The sequence below is a fragment of the Falco biarmicus genome, chromosome 11, assembly GCF_023638135.1.
Source record: "Falco biarmicus isolate bFalBia1 chromosome 11, bFalBia1.pri, whole genome shotgun sequence".
NCBI lineage: Eukaryota > Metazoa > Chordata > Aves > Falconiformes > Falconidae > Falco > Falco biarmicus.
The window spans coordinates 28,808,224-28,825,000 of record NC_079298.1 but is presented as its reverse complement, the minus strand read 5'-3'; the positions used below and the strand labels follow the sequence as shown (position 1 = coordinate 28,825,000).

The window sequence follows — 16,777 nt, the reverse complement described above, 5'->3', positions numbered from 1 at the left end:
GCACAGGAGGGAGCACAGCGCCTGGGGAGGGGGCACAGGGACCTCGAGCTTCTGCAGGAAGGGGACAGGCACCAGGTGTCCTCCCAGCAGGCACGACGTGATTCCCCATCCTTTCTCCCCCTCCCAGCTTCGAAAGGGGACAGGAGCAGAAGGGGGGGGGCCACAAGCATCCCTCCACAGCAGTGCTCCCAAACACATGGCAGCACCCCAAAACGCAGGGGGCTGGGCGGGGGGGGGACCCAGCTGCCCCCACCGTGCAGCAGAAATGACCCCCCCAACTTCCAGCCGTCAATAAATACCAATAAATAACTTAAATAAATAAATACATACATACATAAATAAATAAATAAATAGATAAATAGATAAATAAATGACCCGAGGACGGGACAGAGGGGAAGGGGCACCCCGAAGCTCAGGGCAAGGGGAGTGTGAGGGTGGGCATTTCCGTGACCTGCCCCTCCCTGAGATAACGGGGTGCTGGTGCGAAAGGGCAGTGCAGGGAAGGCATCCCACGGCTGGATGGATAACTGAGGCTGGGGGTCCGGGTACTCATCCCTGGCGTGGGCTCTGCAGCTGGGGGGTCCCACTCGGGGTCCCTATCAGTACAGCTGCAGGCCACGGGGACGCAAGCCAAACCTGGACTCGCAGGCGGGAGCTCTCAGCCACTGCCTCCCTCCCTTCCCTCCCTTCACTTGAGCACCTCGAGCCCTGCACCCACCTCAAGCCCTGCACCCACCGGTCAGTGCTACTGAGCTCGGGCAGATGCTCGGCCAGCACCTCCACCCAAGTGTGAACACGCACCTTTTGCAAACATGCAAAATGCCTGCAGATTTTTGCAAAAATTGTTTCCAAATTTTTTTTGCAAACAATTTTCTGCAAACTTTTTTTTCTTTTTCTTTTTTTAACGGGGAAATGCCCACGAAGACAACCCACACATAAAACTGAGTTAAGTGCATCAAATGCAGCCTTTGGAGAAGGAGCGGGCATGGAAGCCCGGCCTAAGTGTGGAGGGGTGGAGGCAGGCATGGCCCCAGGGCTGAGCCAGAGCCTGCCTGCAGGCTGGGGCAGCCCTGGGAGCTCAGGCACATGGCTACAGCTACGGCCAGACACTGGCAGCCGCTGCTGTCTTGATGTCATGGCAGACAGTGTCCAAGGCTCCGACCAGCCAGCACGTCCCAAAAGATGGCAATGAATTCAAGAGCATCCCTGCTCCAGCATCCCCGCTCTCCCAGCCAGCTGGCACCACGGCAGTGCCACAGCAGCTCCCTGGGCTGACAGCCGGCACGCAGCCCCCGAGCGCAGCCCCAGCCCTTCCCTGCAGGTTTTGGGGAGCTGGCTCGCATAGCCTCTCTGGACACAGCATCCTCCGCCTGCAGCCCATCTCTGGGCTACCAGGTTGCTGGGGAACCTCTTCCTCTGGCTTTTTAGCTGTGATGCTGCCAGAGACATTTCTGTCCCACTGAGTCAAAAGTACGCATCTGCCTTATTTGAAACCAAAAGGTACTTACCCCTCTTCCTCCTCTCCCAAACATTAAGAAAAATTGTCTTTAGAGTTTCTAAGCCCTCTCCACACACACTTTTTGAGAAACAAAACATTGGTGACGGCAAAAGCTGACGTCAATCCCTCATCAGGACAAAACCATGGGCAGAGTCTCACAAGACTGGACATCTTCCCACGCTGGCAAGCTCCCAGTAGAAGTTTTGCCCCAGAAGACACAGCAAACCAAAGCTCCGAGCCCACCCTCCCTCCAAACCTCTCCCACCGCAAGGCTGTAGCCCCCAGCAAAACCCAGATGTAGGCACCGAAAGCAGCAGGTTCCCAGCCCGCTGTGAGGCCGAGCAGGAGAAGCAGGACCGCCAGCCCCAGCATGGGGAAGTGTGCGTCGAGGCATCAAAATGCAACACTCCCAAAGGAAAAAATAAAGAATCGAAGCAGCGGCAAACGCTACTGAGAATAGTTAAGTAGCATGGGGATCTCACAGGGATTTTTGGTCTAAGATGCCTGGGGAGCCCCTCTGCCGGCGGGGACCGCGGTGCGCATCCTGCCCTGGAAAAGCACAAGCCATGGCTGAAGCTTTGCAGAAGCTCGGCCACGCTTGGCAGAGCAATGCTGCAGGGATGTGCCAGCACACGGGGGGGAACAAAGCAGACCTGGGCTGGGCGTCCCGACAGCCAGGCAGGAAAGGCTTTGCACCCAAGTGCCGAACACGGCCATCCTCCCCGGGCTCTCCTGGCAGCAGGACAGAAGATGGGACTCTCCCAGTGGGAATCACCTGCATCCCCAGGGCAGCGCAAACCTCCCATGGCATGAAGGCAGGGGTGCGAGCCAGAGGAGTCACAGGGCTCACGCTGGGGCGGTGGATGGAGCAGAGAAAGCAGCAAAAGCCGTAACCCGGGAGCAACAGGTGCCTGGGGCACTGGCAGCACAGCCATGACTTACGCCTCTGCTGCATCTCAAGGGCGAGACACTGGGAATTGCAGGTTGCAGCCCACAGTGCCACACCACAGACCAGTCGATGCCAGCCATCCAGGCAGCAAGGGGCAAGGAGAAAGGCAAGCTAAGCCCCCTGCCGCCTCCCAAGCACCTGCAGCAGCAGGAGGCAGTGCCTGCTCCTCCTTCCCGGGCAAACCCAGGCCTGCCCCACACAGCCTCTGCTCACACCCCTGCCTCCGACCCACAGAGAGGAGACCCCCATACCTGCAGAGCCTGGGGCAATGCTGTCCCCTCCACCGGCATCCCTGCCTTTAAGCACTCCACTCTGTGGGTGGCTGAGGAGGAGGAGGGTCTCCACGTGAGCTGGCATTTGCATGGGAAATGAGCAAGCACCCAACTTCTTGCAAGGGACTTGTGTCTGCAGTGGAAGCGTGCGAGTCCCGGGGTGCCTCCACGGTGGTTTGGCTACCCCCTGCACACAGTTAGCAAGCACCTGGGCCGGGTGAACGGGGACTGCTCCCGATTTCTCACTCGGCTGAGAATGGGGTTTGCTTCCGTGAGAGAAGGCAGCGGGATTTGGGGGCAGGGAGGTTGAGGAACTGCAAAGAACTAGTGCACCTTAAAACGAAAGGACATCTAACCTGCCCTTAGATCTCACTCCAAGACAGAAAAGAGCTATGGCATCTCCTACACTCACAACTACTCCAAACACACCCCGACGCATGCAAAATGTGTCCCACTCCCCCTCAGCTGCAGAAAACCCCTCCTGGGCCGCAGCCCCAGCCAGCGCCGGGCTCCAGCTCAGCACCCCGGCGCTACCAGCGCCCGCGCCACTCCTGGGCCCTCCCGCCCAGTCCCAGCGTGCAGGACGAGGCGTGGATTATCAATCCGAAATGCATAGGTATAGACACTGCAGGGACACCCGCGCCCCGGTGGGAAGGGTCACCACAGGAGCCCTCCGCACCCAGCGGGCGCGGCCTCCGCTTCTACCTCCAGCTGAGTGGAAAGCAGCGTTTGCCACAGGCACGGTTCAATCGCACTCACGATCCTTGCATCGCCCTGCAAGGGAAGACGAGTCTGTTCAGGTCAGACAGCCTCTTTCCCAGCCACAAGCCCCTCGAAGTACTCGATTCTGCTCCCTGGGAAATCCTCCAGCTCAGCGATCCCTCCTCCGCACCCCCGGGGCCAGCCAGGCTCTCTTTCCGACTGAGGAGAAGCTGCGTTTCCAAGCGCAGCTACAAAGGCTGGAGGACCCGAGAGATCTGCTTTGGCTCAGAAACCCCGTCCGTCTGCAGCAGGCTGACAGCACCCAGGCCCTCGTGCACACACCCCGGCGCCGCTCTACTTGGGAGGTATCACGACTATAGGCTGCCCTCGCTTGGGTCTCCACATGAGGACTTGGGCATCGTTGGCGTTAGGCTTCACTAGTGCGTTTGGTGGGATGGGCTCCATCCTGCTGAGGATCCGGGGCTGCTCCTGCTGAGTCCTCCCCACCAGCCGTGCCCGCTGCCCCAGCAGCTGCATGGGATCAACCTCGATGTCCACTCGCATCCTCCACTTTATAGTCTGCAAGATGATCTTCTCCTTGGTGGTGGTGTTCATGGCCACCAGCCACGTAGTAAAGCTCTGGTCCCTTTTAATCCTGGTCAGCAGCGGCACGTTACTGTTGCTCACAGGGACAGCCCACGTCACGCTGGGGTAGAAATTGTCATTCATGCTCACTGAGAACCTGGAGATCTTGTTAGTGGGCCCGACCAGGGTCACGGTTTCTGTGGTGTTTCCGTACCAGGGGTAGCTCACGCCATCCGAATCGCTGATGGCTTTTACTCTTCCTTCTCGCAGGTCGGGCAGCTCCCAGCTTGACCTAGGGAATGTGAGGAGAAAGGGCAGGTTAGCAGGGAAACAGCAGCAACAGTGCCTGGTGTGGGGACCCCCGCCTTGCCCACCGCAAGCTCTCTAGGACCACCTTCAACAACAAACACGGCTTTGGTTCCTTTGGGGACACCAAGACGGATTTGGCTCCTCATGGCCAGCCAAAGCCTTTGCTCTGCCAGCGTTACGGTGTTGTAATTAACCCACAATCAAACCAAGTGGGCCCAAACCCCTCGTGGACTCCCTCTGGGGTCAACCCCTCCTTAACCAGCCCCTGTGCTGGAGCAGAACAGCCTTCTGCCCCACACTGGCTGCAGCACCTCCCTCCTGCAACACCAGCCTGCGGTTTTTACACCTCTGAACACACACACCAGCCCAGAGCCACATACAATAATTAAATACCACCGTTAACGCCTGTTGTTGGTGTGATGAAATCCCTGCAGTACAGCTTGGGGGGGGGGGGGGGGACCTGCAGACCCCATTAGCAACATGGCGCGGCTGTGGCAGGGGTGCTAGTCACCACGCAGCGACGGCAAGCAGGCAGCTTTGGTGAAACCTCCCACCCGGTCCCAGCTCCGGCTTGGGAAGCGCTGGGGCTCTGGAGCTGGCTGCGAGCGGCAGAGGATGCGTGGCCACCCCCTGCCCCCTGACAAGCAATGACCTCCACTCGCCCCAGTGTCCCTAAGCGCTCCAGTGCCACGGCAAGCCAAGGTGCCTCAGTGTGGGGACACGGGTGGGCAGCACAGGGATCTGATGCTCCCTGGCGCCCGCGCCCCTGGCAGAAGGCGCAGCAGCAGCAGCTTCACCCCTCAGCGTGACCCCTGGTGCCACCCGCACGACCAGGCTCAGGCCGAGCCCCCAGCCCCATGCCAGCCACCGAGCGGGTCCCTGGCCATTGGGCCCTCGAAAGGACGAGGCGTGGGCCAGCAGCAGGGGCAGCGGGTGCCAGGGTCTGCAGCAGGCTGGGGGCTGTGCCGAGGGCCCGGGGCCGGCAGCGGGGGTGGTGGGTGCTGGAGGGCCCGAAGCCGGTGGGTGCCAGGGGGCCCGAGGTTGGCAGCTGGGGTGGTGGGTGCCGGAGCCCAGGGGCGGTGGGTGCCCAGGAGCCCGAGGTCGGCAGCGGGGGCGGTGGGTGCCGGGGCCCCCCGCCGCAGGCGTGCCCCCCGCCCGTGGCCCTGCCGGTGCTCACACGCCGAGGTCGCTGTAGGTGTTGTAGAACTCCATGTGGTTGCAGGCCTGGATCCAGCCCACCACCCAGGTGTGGCGCCGGGCGATGGGCGGCATGAGGACGCGGGCCGAGGCGCGGAAGTAGGGCGTGCGGTAGCGCAGCACCACCGGCGAGCTCTCCTCGATGGCGGTAGCCGCCGGCTCGATGGTCGCCGACACGTCCGACACCACGATCTGCTCCCGACGCACCCGCGCCTTGCAGGCCACGCTCTGCAGGCACCCCATGGCCGAGCGCTGCTCCGCGTTACCCTCCGCCGCCGAACCGCGGGGCCGGGGGGGAGGCCGGGCCCCCCCCCGCCGCCGCTGCTGCCGCCGCCCGCCCGCAGCGCATCGCCGCCCGCGCACCGGCGCCCGCACCGGCGCCGGCAGGGCGAAGGCGCCGCCGCCGCGCCTCTTCGGGCCCTCGCCGGCTGCCGTACGCCGGCCGGGGCGGGCACGTGCGCCCGGGGAGGGGGCGGGGGGCGGGGGGAGGCGGGGCGAGCCCCGCCCCGCGGGCCGCGGCCGGACGGAGGGGCCTCCCCGCCGCCAGGGGGCGCCGCGGCAGCCGGCTGCACCGCGGCCGGCGGGGGGAGGCGGAAGGGGAAGCGGCGCCGCGGTGGGACTGCCCGGTACCGAGCAGGCGGCGGTGTGCCCTTGGGGGTGCGGCGGGAGGAGCGGGGCGCCGTCCGGGAGGGGAAGCGGCCCCGCGCGGGGGGTGCCATGCCGGTTGCCGGGCGGCCGGAGCAGGCGCGGCGGGCGGTGACGGGCCCCACGCCTCTCGCAGGCCTCCCGCCATGCCGAGCCCTCGGAGCAGCCGCGACCGGCGCGGCGGCGGCGGCCGCCCCGAGTTCCTGTCCCTGGTGAGCCAGCGCGGCCCCGGCGCCCCCGACAGCCCGGCGCGGCGGCGGGAGGCGGGCGGCCCCGCGGCGGCCGCGCTGCCCGAGGAGGACTGCATGAAGCTGAACCCGTCCTTCGTGGGCATCGCCCTCAGCTCCCTGCTCGCCATCGACCTCTGGGCCTCCAAGCGCCTGGGGGTCTGCGCGGCCGAGGGCTCGGCCTGGGGCAGCGCGCGGCCCCTGATGAAGGTCATCGAGGTGTCGGGGCACGGCGTCCCCTGGCTGCTCGGCACCTGCTACGGGCTCTGCCAGAGCCACAGCTCTGCCGCCAGGGAGGTGCTGCTCAACCTGCTGTTCGGTGAGGCTGGGGGCTCACCGCGGGGCTCTGCGAGGCGGGGGGCGGCAAGGGGACCTGGGGGACGGGGCAGAGCTGGGTGAACCTCAGCCTCGCACAGCCCCGAGGGTGCTAGCTGGTGCTGAGTGACGGGCGCGGGCTCACCCGGGGTGCCTGGCACCAGCGCGGGTAACCCTGCAGCCGCAGGGCATGGTGGCCTGGGTACGGCGCACGTCACAGCTCCGACCCACGGCCTGCGAAACTCCTGACAGCCAAACTGCTCCTGCGGTTGCACAAGACTTTCGGGGAGCTGAACTCTCTTTTAGCTCTTCGGCTTATCAGAACAGCGCATTCCAGGTGCAGCTGCCTAGTGTTGAGCCACCAGCCTGTTCCCTGAAAAGCTGCTCTGGCACGCAGACGTCTGCACCCCTGGGCTCCCCGCAGGTAGTACCTGCATGGATTGATCTGTATCAGCAAGCGAGGAGACTCACCTCAAAGCATGCGTTTTAATCTTGTGTGGTGTAACATTCCCCCCCACCCCGGCATCCCGTCCTATTAGGTGTACTTAGATTCCTCATTTTTGCTCACTTAGAAACCGTAGTCGCTCCAGAGCAACACACCTTTTTAGGGTCCAAGTTCTTACTCTTCTATGAAGTTGCAAATAATTGGTGTCTCACACTTATTATTTGAATTTGTATCCTTTTGGTGGGAAACATATGAGTTTACTCATCTTTTTCATCTAGCAACACGTGATTAAATTACAGTCCCGCACGGCAGGGCTGTGGGAAAGGACCTGGAGGCTTTCAACCTGACCTCTGCTTCGAGGAGGTCTGTCCCAGCACCAGGGCCTTGGCCAGCCACCACCTCTCAGGGGCCCTGTCCCAGGGTTGCAGCACCCATGTGGGAAAGGAGCGTTCCCTAATGTCCCAGCTGAACATCCCAAACCATATGTAAAACGGGAAAAAGCAATTGAACTATATTTAAGGGGGGTTGGGAGGTACAGGTATTTAACCAAAGGGAATGGACTGAAGTGACCAAAAGATTTGGTGTCCAGAAATAAGCCTTAGGACAAGCAGAAGTCAGCCTCTCACGAGACTGCCTTGGAAGAAGTAGCCCTGGCTGTGGGCACTGGGCTAGCCGAGCTAATGGGGATGAAGAAAGCACCCTCTGCCCTACGTGGGAAGCTGCTCTTGCCAAATACTGGCTGAATGCTGCTCACAGGTGACTTCTACTGCAACAGCCTTTAGCTCTCTGGGGGCCAGCTACCATTATTTAAGTCACCCTTTATTCCGCTCCTGAAAACCGAAGTGCGGTTAACTTTCTGGCGTTAATCCTGCCAGCCGCAGGGAGAAGCCAGACCACCGGAGCTCTGGCCGCCCACAAGCTGAGGCCCCTCACGCTGAGCTCTGGCTGAGTAGTTGAAGTGGATCGATCGTTCACCCGGGTCAGTTTGTCCCCCCAGCCAGGAAGGAAAGGCAAAGCAATGCTGAGTTAGCACGGCTGTCGGGAAGGGAGTTGTGGGGAATATTAACCCCGCTGTTGCCTTCAGATTAAGGGTGGGTTTGGGCCCCGAGTCATGGCAAGATCAGATTTTACGCAGAAAGAACAGCCCTTGAGTGCAAGCTGGGCAGAGCCCTGTTGCTGGCTGTGGCAGGAGAGGGTCTGGCCTTGCATGAGGGCTGCGTGCAGCAAGAGCAGAGACTGAAGATGTGCTGGAGAAGGCCAAGTGCTGGCTGACTGCCATGCTCTCCCTGCCTGGGTATTGTAGCCATGGGAAATACTGCCTCCTCTTAGCAGGTTTTGGTAACCAAGTGCTTTCTTCTTAGCTAATGGCTGCTTTGTTTATTGCCTTGTTTTCCATGGAGCCGAGGGGGACGGGGAGAACCGACCAAAAAACCCAGCACACCCCAAAACCCAAACCTTGCTCACTTACAGTTACTGTCTCCTAGCATTGCTGCTGGATCTCGTGCTGGTGGCAGTGGTGAAAGGGCTTGTCAAGCGGCAGCGGCCCACCCACAACAAGATGGACATGTTTGTCACCATCTCGGTGGACAAGTACTCCTTCCCGTCCGGCCACGCCACCAGAGCTGCCCTGGTCTCCCGCTTCATTCTACGTCACCTGGTGCTGGCCGTCCCGCTGCGGGTCCTCGTGGTGCTCTGGGCTCTCATCGTCAGCATTTCGAGGGTCATGCTGGGCAGGCACAATATGACGGACGTGCTCTTTGGTTTGCTCCTGGGCTATGCACTGTACAGCGTGGTGGAGTACTGCTGGCTGTCCCCACTCAACGCGCCTGCCCTCTTTGCGCTCTGGAGCCGTTGATAGCTGACTCCTTCCCAAAGCTGGAGGCATGTGCCTGGGTTTCTGAGCACGCACAGGGAGGGGATACCGGGACTTGAACTCACATCCTAGACCCCATCTGTCCAGCCAAGACTTTGACACTAGCGGTGCTGCAGGCTCCTGTGCCTGCACTTAGGTGTTTGGTGCTGTCTTGCCTTCCTGATGGGCTGTCGGGCAGGGCGTGCACTGGCCAAGCAGCAGCACTGACTGTTCCCCCATGAAAAAATACCAGTCCCTGCAGAGCCCAGGGGAGGCTCAGCACGTTCATCCAGCAGCTCGCTGCTGATGCTGTGAATCTGCATGTTCTTGCTGGACACCTGCTGCGTTGGCATATGATGTATGTGGTAGCTGTGGCTTTGCGGAGATTTCTCTGCCATAGCCCATGTATCTGTATGCTGTAAATCACTGTCACTGTGTTACTGTCGCAAACATGCCCTGCACAATCTGCTCCATTATGTCTGCCGGGAGGGTCTCTCTGGGGTCTGTCCTCAGGTTCATAAAGAGCTCTGCCTTCCTAAGCAATCCGTCTCTTCCCTATTAATCTCAATTTAAGTACTGCACTGAGGCCAGCTCTAAGCAGTGAGGACGTGGGCACCTGGCTCCCAGCGCCATGGGGAAGGGATGGTGTGCCCAAGGGTTTGGTCCATCCATGCCATCTCCAAGGCACCGGGTAACAGGGGAGGCAGCTCCCAGCAGCAGCCTGCTCCTGAAGCCCTCGTGAGAGCTTCAGCTTGTCAAGTCTCAGGGGGGGCGGGGGGGGGGGGGGTACAGCACATTCACAGCAATTCCTGTTTGTCAGCACGTTACCAGTGCTGCTGACAGCATCCTGCAGAGCGAGCCCCTTCCCTACAGCCTAGCAGCCAGCAGTACGCCCTCACGCAGGCTGCGGGGCAGCCCTGGGCGCTGAGCCTTACCTGCACCCCCTGCAGCCAGAGGCTCTGGCTCTGCCAGCCACCACCGCAGCTCCTGTGCTCCGGGCAGGCTGGCTTTCCTACCCTGGCACCCTTGGTCCTGGCAGCCTAGTTTCTCATGGAGGACTGCTTGTCCTTGGCGGGAGGGGACCGTGTGGAGCCTCTGTAATGAGTCAGGGCTGAGACTGAGCCAGAAAAGCACAGAATCCACATCAACAGAGGCCACAGCCAGATGGAGTGAGGGCTCTGGACTGAGCTTAGTGACTCTCGACATCTGACTGGGAGTGACTGGCCCCAGGTGAGGCTTGTCATGGCCATTAAGGTCTATTAGTGCACTCAGGCCCTTGAAATCATGGGATAAGTCGTATTAAAACCAGGCAGTGTTTAAGGGTGAAGGTGCAGGAGCAGCCTGGGGGCTGCTGGTACTCCAGTGCCTGAAAAAAAATCCCCTGGGTTGCACCACGTGCCTGGCAGCCGCTGGGCCAGTCCAGCAGGTACACAGCAGCACCTGGCCAGCCCTCCCACCCCAAGGCAGAGACAAGCTCTGGTGGCTGTGCGATTACGGGCAGCTGGCATGCTGTGGCATGGTCAGGGTTTGGGATGATCTGGGCTTGTTGGGCTGTGACAAAACATCCTAGCTTTACTTTTTCCCAAAACCACAGTGCTTTTCATCCAAGTGGTTCTTGCAGCTGTTGGGATCCTCCTCTGCAGGCCATGGAAGAGTAGGGCAGCAACTGTGTGTATCTGTGGCTTCTTCCCACATGCATACGCGTGTGCTAGAAGTTGCTCCTGACTCACCTGCAGGACCTTCCACAAGCTGCTTGGTGCCACCCACCATCACCAGTGCATGGCCCTGCTGGCTCACAGGCTGCCCAGCCACCCTCTCACCTCAGCTCTGCCTCTGCCCGCCTCTGCCAGCAAGACCTCTGATCTCCTTTTGTGCTTGTGTCCATCGCTCCTTGTCACTCGTCACTGGCCGAGGTGCCAGCCTGGTGATAGGAAGGAGGAGACTGGTGCTTTCTGCTCAGCTTGTCCCACAGCACAGGCACCTCTGCCCGCTGTGGAAGCCCTGAACAGATGTGTCCACATGCCCTGCCCACCACACCGCACATCCCCGGTGCTTGCCAGATGCGGGGGGCTGTGGCTTCCCCATGGACAGCAACAAGCCATCCTTGACTGAAATGCCATGGCTTGACCCTGGTGCACTCCCGTGGTTCCCTGTGGCTGATGGCAACGGTTTGGTCGGGCCATGAGCCCAAGCACAGTGGGGACAAAGTCCAGGGCTGCGCAGCCTCTCGTAGCTGCCAAGGGAGAAGGGCAAATTTGAAGACAACCTGCGCAGAGGTTTCATACCACAGTGGTTGGGTTGAGGGCTGGGGTAAAGTCTCCTGTACCTGTTGCCCCTGGACAGTCCCTGCCGAACTTAGAAAAGAGCCAGAAGCCAGCTGAGAGCGGAGCAGGGAGGGTGGCACTGCCAGTGCTGCCCCCTCGCCATCCCCGTGCCAATCCCCTTGCCCGGTAAGAGATGCTTTCAGTGCTTTTCAGCAGGCAGGCACAGCGTGGGGGCTGACAGCTCGACACCTCTGCCCCCGGCAGAGATCAGCCCTAGCCAACACTGAGGGACAGGAGGAGCTTTATTATACTTACCGCAAACATATTACGAGTCTTGGAATGTTAAAATGGTTTCAGCTGCAGAGCTTGGCCCCTCTGCAGCCCTGCGCCCTGCTCAGCTCTGGGGTGAAGCTCCCCAGACACAGGAGAGCAAATTTCTCCTGCAGCCCCCAGGGGCTGTGCAGCCACCGATGTGCCAGAAGCCAGCGGTGGGCTCCCCAGCCGCCTGCTCCGTGCCTCCAGCTGCCCGGGAGAGCCTTTTCCTAACCAGTCCCACCACCCCAGCACCACTGACACCCCAGCAGCATGGTGCTTCTCACACCCGGGTCCTGCTGGCCCAGGAGCCGGCCGTGGGGATGCTATGCTCATGTGCCCAGCCCAGGGCCACGGGGGGGGGGGGGGGGGGGGGGGGGGTGTGTGACGTGGTGCTGGGTGCCACCAGAGCAGCCGGTGCTGCGTGTGCCCCGGGTATCGGCATAAACAGGGTTGGGCTAATCCTGATAATTCCAAAGGTTAACATTCAGGGCAGTGTTTGCTTACGCAGTGTCCATGCCACAAGGGCCAGCTGCGTCTCTGCCTCTCCTGCAGCCCCGTGTCCCTACGGTGTCCCAGCACGGGGGCTCCCAGCAAGGCGCCTGCGGTGGCTCCTTACACCACCATCCCAGGCTGTAGCAAGAGCCGCTGCCGGAAGAGCCAAGCAGGCAGCTGGGAGCCAGCCAGGTACAGCCTTCCTCTCCCCGGCCCCGTGGGAGGCGTGACGGAGGGGGAGGCCCTGCTCACGGCCACTGCGCACCATAAAGCCAAGCCACCGTCGGGCGTCACGGGTTGGGACAACCCGGCAGGGGCTCTCCTGTGGCTCCGTGCTTGCCGCTGGCCTTCCCTGGGCAGCAGGTCGGTTGCAGTCCCCGGTCCCTGTGGGTCACTGGCATGCTGTGGGTGCTGGGGTCGCACAACAGGCATCTCCCCGGGGAAGGGAGAGGGCAAAGGGCAGGTGGAGGGGCTGTTGCCCACCCTGGAGGGAGCCGTCGGTCCCCGCGGCAGAACGGGGCACTCTGGCACTCCTCCACCACGGGGACGTAGTGTGGGTGAGAGATTTGGAGGCTCCCTGGCACTCGGTAGCATTTCCCCTCATGGCATTCAGGGGCAATACCGTGGTGGTGCAAAACCCCAGCACTGGCCAGGTCCCTGCCGGGGAGGGGGACAGCAGTTGCTTCACAGCTGCCCCGGACAAATTTTTGGGGGGCTACCTCTCAGCTTGGGACCTCTTTGGTGCACAGGGCCAAAATTTTGCATGGCTGCACCCCTCACCCCCACTCTCCGGCACTGTCCCCAGGCAAAGACCCCGTGGCGGAGGGCAGCATGGCGAAGAGAGTGGCCATCATTGGAGGGGGCAGCAGCGGGCTGTGCGCCATCAAAGCCTGCCTGCAAGAGGGGCTGGAACCCGTCTGCTTCGAGAGGACAGGGGACATCGGGGGGCTCTGGAGGTTTGAGGTAAGCCCTGCTGGCCACGTGTCCTGCTGGGGGGCAGCACCACAGCAGCTGGAGACCAGTGGCAGCTGGTAGTGTTGCACACAGCCAGCCACGGCAGGGTCCTGGGGGCGAGGTTGAGGGTAGGGGCTTCACACAAAGGGCCGCCACGTCAGCCCTGGCCAGCCCTGAGCCGTGTCCCGCTCCCACAGGAGCACCCCGAGGAGGGCCGTGCCAGCATCTACCGCTCCGTCATCATCAACACCTCCAAGGAGATGATGTGCTTCAGTGACTTCCCCATCCCCGACGACTTCCCCAACTACATGCACAACTCCAAGATCATGGAATACTTCCGCATGTACGCCCGGCACTTCGACCTGCTCCGCCACATTCACTTCAGGGTGAGAGGTGGGGGCTCCGGGGGGCAGTGGCGGCGGGGCCAGGGGGCACGGGGTGCCTGACTCTGCCTCCCCTGCCCCCAGACCAGCGTGTGCCGGGTGTCCAAGCGCCCCGACTTCGCCACCACGGGGCAGTGGGACGTGGTGACGGAGCGTGATGGGAAGCAGGAGGCGGCCGTCTTTGACGCTGTGCTGGTGTGCACCGGGCACCACACGGAGGCACATCTCCCGCTGAACACCTTCCCAGGTACCGCCCCGCGGGCTGGCCAAGGAGAGACCCCAGCAAGCCCAGTTGTGGCGGTCTCTGTTCTTCCTGCTGCTCCTCCTCCTAGCCCCAGCGTTTCCCTACCTTGCTTTGGCTCCAGGAGCAGTCCCACGCTCCCCAGAAGGGGTCTGGTGGGGCCAGGGAGCATCCCCATTTCAGATTTTGAGGAGGTGACCCTCCAGCTCAGCGGCAAGAAGCCAAGCATCCCTCCTCCCTGCCCACAGGAATCGAGAAGTTCAAGGGCTTCTACCTCCACAGCCGAGACTACAAGGACGCTTGGGCTTTCACTGACAAGAGGGTCATTGTCATCGGGATCGGGAATTCAGGGTCGGACCTGGCCGTGGAGATCAGCCACACGGCCAAGCAGGTGAGCAGCAAGAGTGGGGTCCTGGGGGGCAGGACAGCCCCCCATGGGACACTGCTGGCTCCACAAGGACACCAGGACACAGGCTCTGGCACAGCCACTGCTCCGACCTGGCACTTGCTGGTTTTGGCAGTGCTGGCACCCACCAATCCCAGCCACCAGGCAACAGTGGAAGTCAAGACTTGATCCCGTATGGATACCCTGATTTCCATCCCCAAGCCCCGGGCTGGCACTGCCCCTGCGGCTCTTCCCTACCTCTCCCTGCTGGGTGCTGACCGCCAGCTCATTGCCGTCCGGGTCTTCACTCAGCACTTGGGCAGCACAAAGAGGAGTGATCCTGGGGCAAGGACACGTACCCCCCTAAGGGCAGCCCCCCAGGACCATCACAGCCTTCAGGAGCAATGCATACTTCCTTGCCCAGGTCTTCCTCAGCACCCGCCGGGGGGCATGGATCCTCAACCGCGTTGGAGATCAGGGCTACCCCATCGATGTCATCTTCACCACCCGCATGAAGGCATTCCTGAAGAAGCTGCTGAGCCCGTCCATAGTGTGCCACCTTGCCGAGAACCAGCTGAACGCCAGATTTGACCACTCGCACTATGGCCTGAAGCCAAAGCACAGGTGCCAGCAAATGCTCCCCCTGCCCAGGAGGGGCTCTCCGCCTCCCACCATGTCCAGTCCCACTTGGCCATGCTCGCTGTGCTCAGGCTGGGGCCAAGGCACCAGCCCTGGAAATGGAGTCAATAGCTGTGTTGTGCCCAGACAATGCTCAAGGGAGCCACCACTGCTCCTTCCAGGGACCCACAGTGTCACCAGTGCAGTGGCAGCTGCCCAGCGTCCCTGGGGGACCAGCCCCACTGGGAATGAGCATCCCTGGGGCTGAGCATACCCAGAGCAGGGAGCAGGGGCTGGAGCAGGACGTGGAGCAGAGACACACTACCCCAGTGCCCTCATGGCTCCTTGTACCTTCCAGGATCTTTAACCAGCACCCGACCATCAATGACGACCTGCCCAACCGCATCATTTCGGGCAGGGTGCAGGTGAAGCCCAACGTTCAGGAGTTCACGGAGACATCTGCCATCTTTGAGGATGGCACCAGGGAAGACATTGATGCCGTGGTCTTTGCCACGGGGTACAGCTTCTCCTTCCCCTTCCTCGAGGGTTGCGTGAAGGTGGTGGAGAACCAGATCCCCCTCTACAAATTCATGTTCCCACCGGACCTGGAGAAGCCGACGCTGGCTTTCATTGGCCTCATCCAGCCCCTGGGTGCCATCATGCCCATCTCGGAGCTCCAGTGTCGCTGGGCCACCCGCGTCTTCAAGGGTAAGCAAGGCAAACCTCCCCTGTGGCTGCAGCCTGGGCTTGCACCCCTGGTGCCGGCGCAAATGGTGCACAGACATGCCTGGGAGGCAGCAGCCAGCTGTGCCATCTGGCCATGGGGAACGGCACGGCCGTCCTGCAGCTGTGGTGGTGAGCTGGGCTTTTGCCTGAGCAGCACAGGGACATCTGTACCCTGAGCCCCATGGGCTACTCCTTCCCATCCCAAGGAGCTTGGACATGCCGCAGGTGCCAGACTGCCAGCCACGGTGGTGCCAGCAAGAGCAGCACCACAGTGGCCATTGTTGCCAGCGGGGTGCAGCACCCCCATGCTGTGGCTTATCCTCCCTAGGGCTGAACAAGCTTCCCCCACGGCACGACATGGAGGCTGACATCAAGAAGAAGAGAGAAGCGATGGCGAAGGAGTAAGACCCTCCTCAGGGAACAGGGAGGGAGCTGGTTTGGGCACAGCTGCATGTAGGCACCCATCCTGTCCCCTGGCTACGTCCCAGCACATTTGGCCATGCCGACAAACGGCAGGGATGTGCCTAGCCGCACTACCCCCATCCCGCTGATTCCCTCCCGATGGCGGTCCCCCCAGTACCACCTTGCCGGCATGTGGGGCACTGCTGCCCCTGCTGCCAGCACCCACCTGCCCTCCCTGCCCGCAGGTACGTGAAGAGCCAGCGGCACACCATCCAGGTGGATTACATCCCTTACATGGACGAGCTCGCCTGCCAGGTGGGGGTCAAGCCCAACCTGCTCGCCCTCTTCCTCACCGACCCCAAGCTGGCGCTGGAGGTGGCCTTCGGGCCCTGCACGCCATACCAGTACCGCCTGCGGGGCCCGGGCGGGTGGGAAGGTGCCAGGGCGGCCATCCTCACCCAGCGACAGCGCATCATCAAGCCCCTGCAGACACGGCACGTGGAAGACCACCCCTCCGCCCCTGCCGTGCCCCTCATTTTCAAGCTGGTCGGGGCTGTGGCCGTCCTTGCCTTTGTTTTTGCTTACTTGTAGGTGCCCTACAAGCGCGGGAAGGGAGGCTCTGCAATGTGCTGAGGGGCCTGGCTGGCCACCCCCTGTCCCATGACAGCCTGGGAACCATGGCAAGAGCCCTCCTTCTGCCTGGCACGTCCCCCGCCGTGGCCACACCATGAGCTTGGGATGCACAGAGTCTCCCCAGCTGCTGGAATAATGCCTCAGTGCCTGCTCTGCGCCTCCCTGGGGAGCTGCTGCCAGGGCCAGAGGAGGAAATGCTCTCACACGAGTAAAATCCAGTCCCTCTCAGCCAGAGCTTTTGACCCAGCAGTAACACACTGGGCTTTTCTGTCACCTCTAACCCAGCCATGCCACCCCTGGCCCATTCACACAATAGCTAAATAGCACAGCAGACTTCCTAACTGGATAAATGTGTTAAACAGAGACAG

General features: G+C 61.7%; 3 protein-coding genes across 5 annotated transcripts; 2 read left to right on the top strand and 1 right to left on the bottom strand.

The window, feature by feature from the left end:
- Positions 1 to 2,181: 2,181 nt before the first annotated feature.
- On the bottom strand, positions 2,182 to 5,928 carry FAM78B (family with sequence similarity 78 member B). The gene is made up of 2 exons (XM_056355206.1): positions 5,493 to 5,928; positions 2,182 to 4,298 (listed from the first exon to the last, which is right to left on the bottom strand). The coding sequence occupies exons 1-2, from the start codon at positions 5,753 to 5,755 to the stop codon at positions 3,776 to 3,778; spliced, it is 786 nt and encodes a 261-aa protein (XP_056211181.1). The 5' UTR covers positions 5,756 to 5,928; the 3' UTR covers positions 2,182 to 3,775.
- Positions 5,929 to 6,100: 172 nt separating this feature from the next.
- Positions 6,101 to 9,535, top strand: PLPP6 (phospholipid phosphatase 6). The gene is made up of 2 exons (XM_056355207.1): positions 6,101 to 6,703; positions 8,629 to 9,535. Exons 1-2 carry the CDS (start codon positions 6,304 to 6,306, stop codon positions 8,997 to 8,999), a joined length of 771 nt encoding a protein of 256 aa, XP_056211182.1. The 5' UTR covers positions 6,101 to 6,303; the 3' UTR covers positions 9,000 to 9,535.
- Positions 9,536 to 11,268: 1,733 nt separating this feature from the next.
- On the top strand, positions 11,269 to 16,772 carry LOC130156749 (flavin-containing monooxygenase 5-like). Of its 3 annotated transcripts, none has more exons than XM_056355506.1 (10): positions 11,269 to 11,446; positions 12,084 to 12,259; positions 12,873 to 13,030; positions 13,219 to 13,407; positions 13,489 to 13,651; positions 13,894 to 14,036; positions 14,455 to 14,654; positions 15,007 to 15,356; positions 15,703 to 15,775; positions 16,022 to 16,772. In XM_056355506.1, the coding sequence occupies exons 3-10, from the start codon at positions 12,899 to 12,901 to the stop codon at positions 16,365 to 16,367; spliced, it is 1,596 nt and encodes a 531-aa protein (XP_056211481.1). In that variant the 5' UTR covers positions 11,269 to 11,446; positions 12,084 to 12,259; positions 12,873 to 12,898; the 3' UTR covers positions 16,368 to 16,772. The 3 variants fall into 3 exon arrangements, with proteins under 3 accessions (XP_056211481.1, XP_056211482.1, XP_056211484.1); XM_056355507.1 differs by having other exon boundaries at positions 11,361 to 11,446; positions 12,128 to 12,259; XM_056355509.1 differs by lacking the exons at positions 11,269 to 11,446; positions 12,084 to 12,259 and adding an exon at positions 12,298 to 12,430.
- The last annotated feature ends 5 nt before the right edge of the window (positions 16,773 to 16,777 follow it).

Bases quoted from the DNA above. Each gene is read 5' to 3' on its own strand.
- FAM78B (XM_056355206.1), bottom strand. From the start codon at position 5,755: ATGGGGTGCCTGCAGAGCGTGGCCTGCAAGGCGCGGGTGCGTCGGGAG. The intron at 4,299-5,492 runs GTGAGCACCGGC...CACATTCCCTAG, and splicing joins ACCTACAGCGACCTCGGCGT to GTCAAGCTGGGAGCTGCCCG.
- PLPP6 (XM_056355207.1), top strand. From the start codon at position 6,304: ATGCCGAGCCCTCGGAGCAGCCGCGACCGGCGCGGCGGCGGCGGCCGC. The intron at 6,704-8,628 runs GTGAGGCTGGGG...ACTGTCTCCTAG, and splicing joins GCTGCTCAACCTGCTGTTCG to CATTGCTGCTGGATCTCGTG.
- LOC130156749 (XM_056355506.1), top strand. From the start codon at position 12,899: ATGGCGAAGAGAGTGGCCATCATTGGAGGGGGCAGCAGCGGGCTGTGC. The intron at 13,031-13,218 runs GTAAGCCCTGCT...CCGCTCCCACAG, and splicing joins GGGGGCTCTGGAGGTTTGAG to GAGCACCCCGAGGAGGGCCG. The intron at 13,652-13,893 runs GTACCGCCCCGC...CCCTGCCCACAG, and splicing joins CCCGCTGAACACCTTCCCAG to GAATCGAGAAGTTCAAGGGC.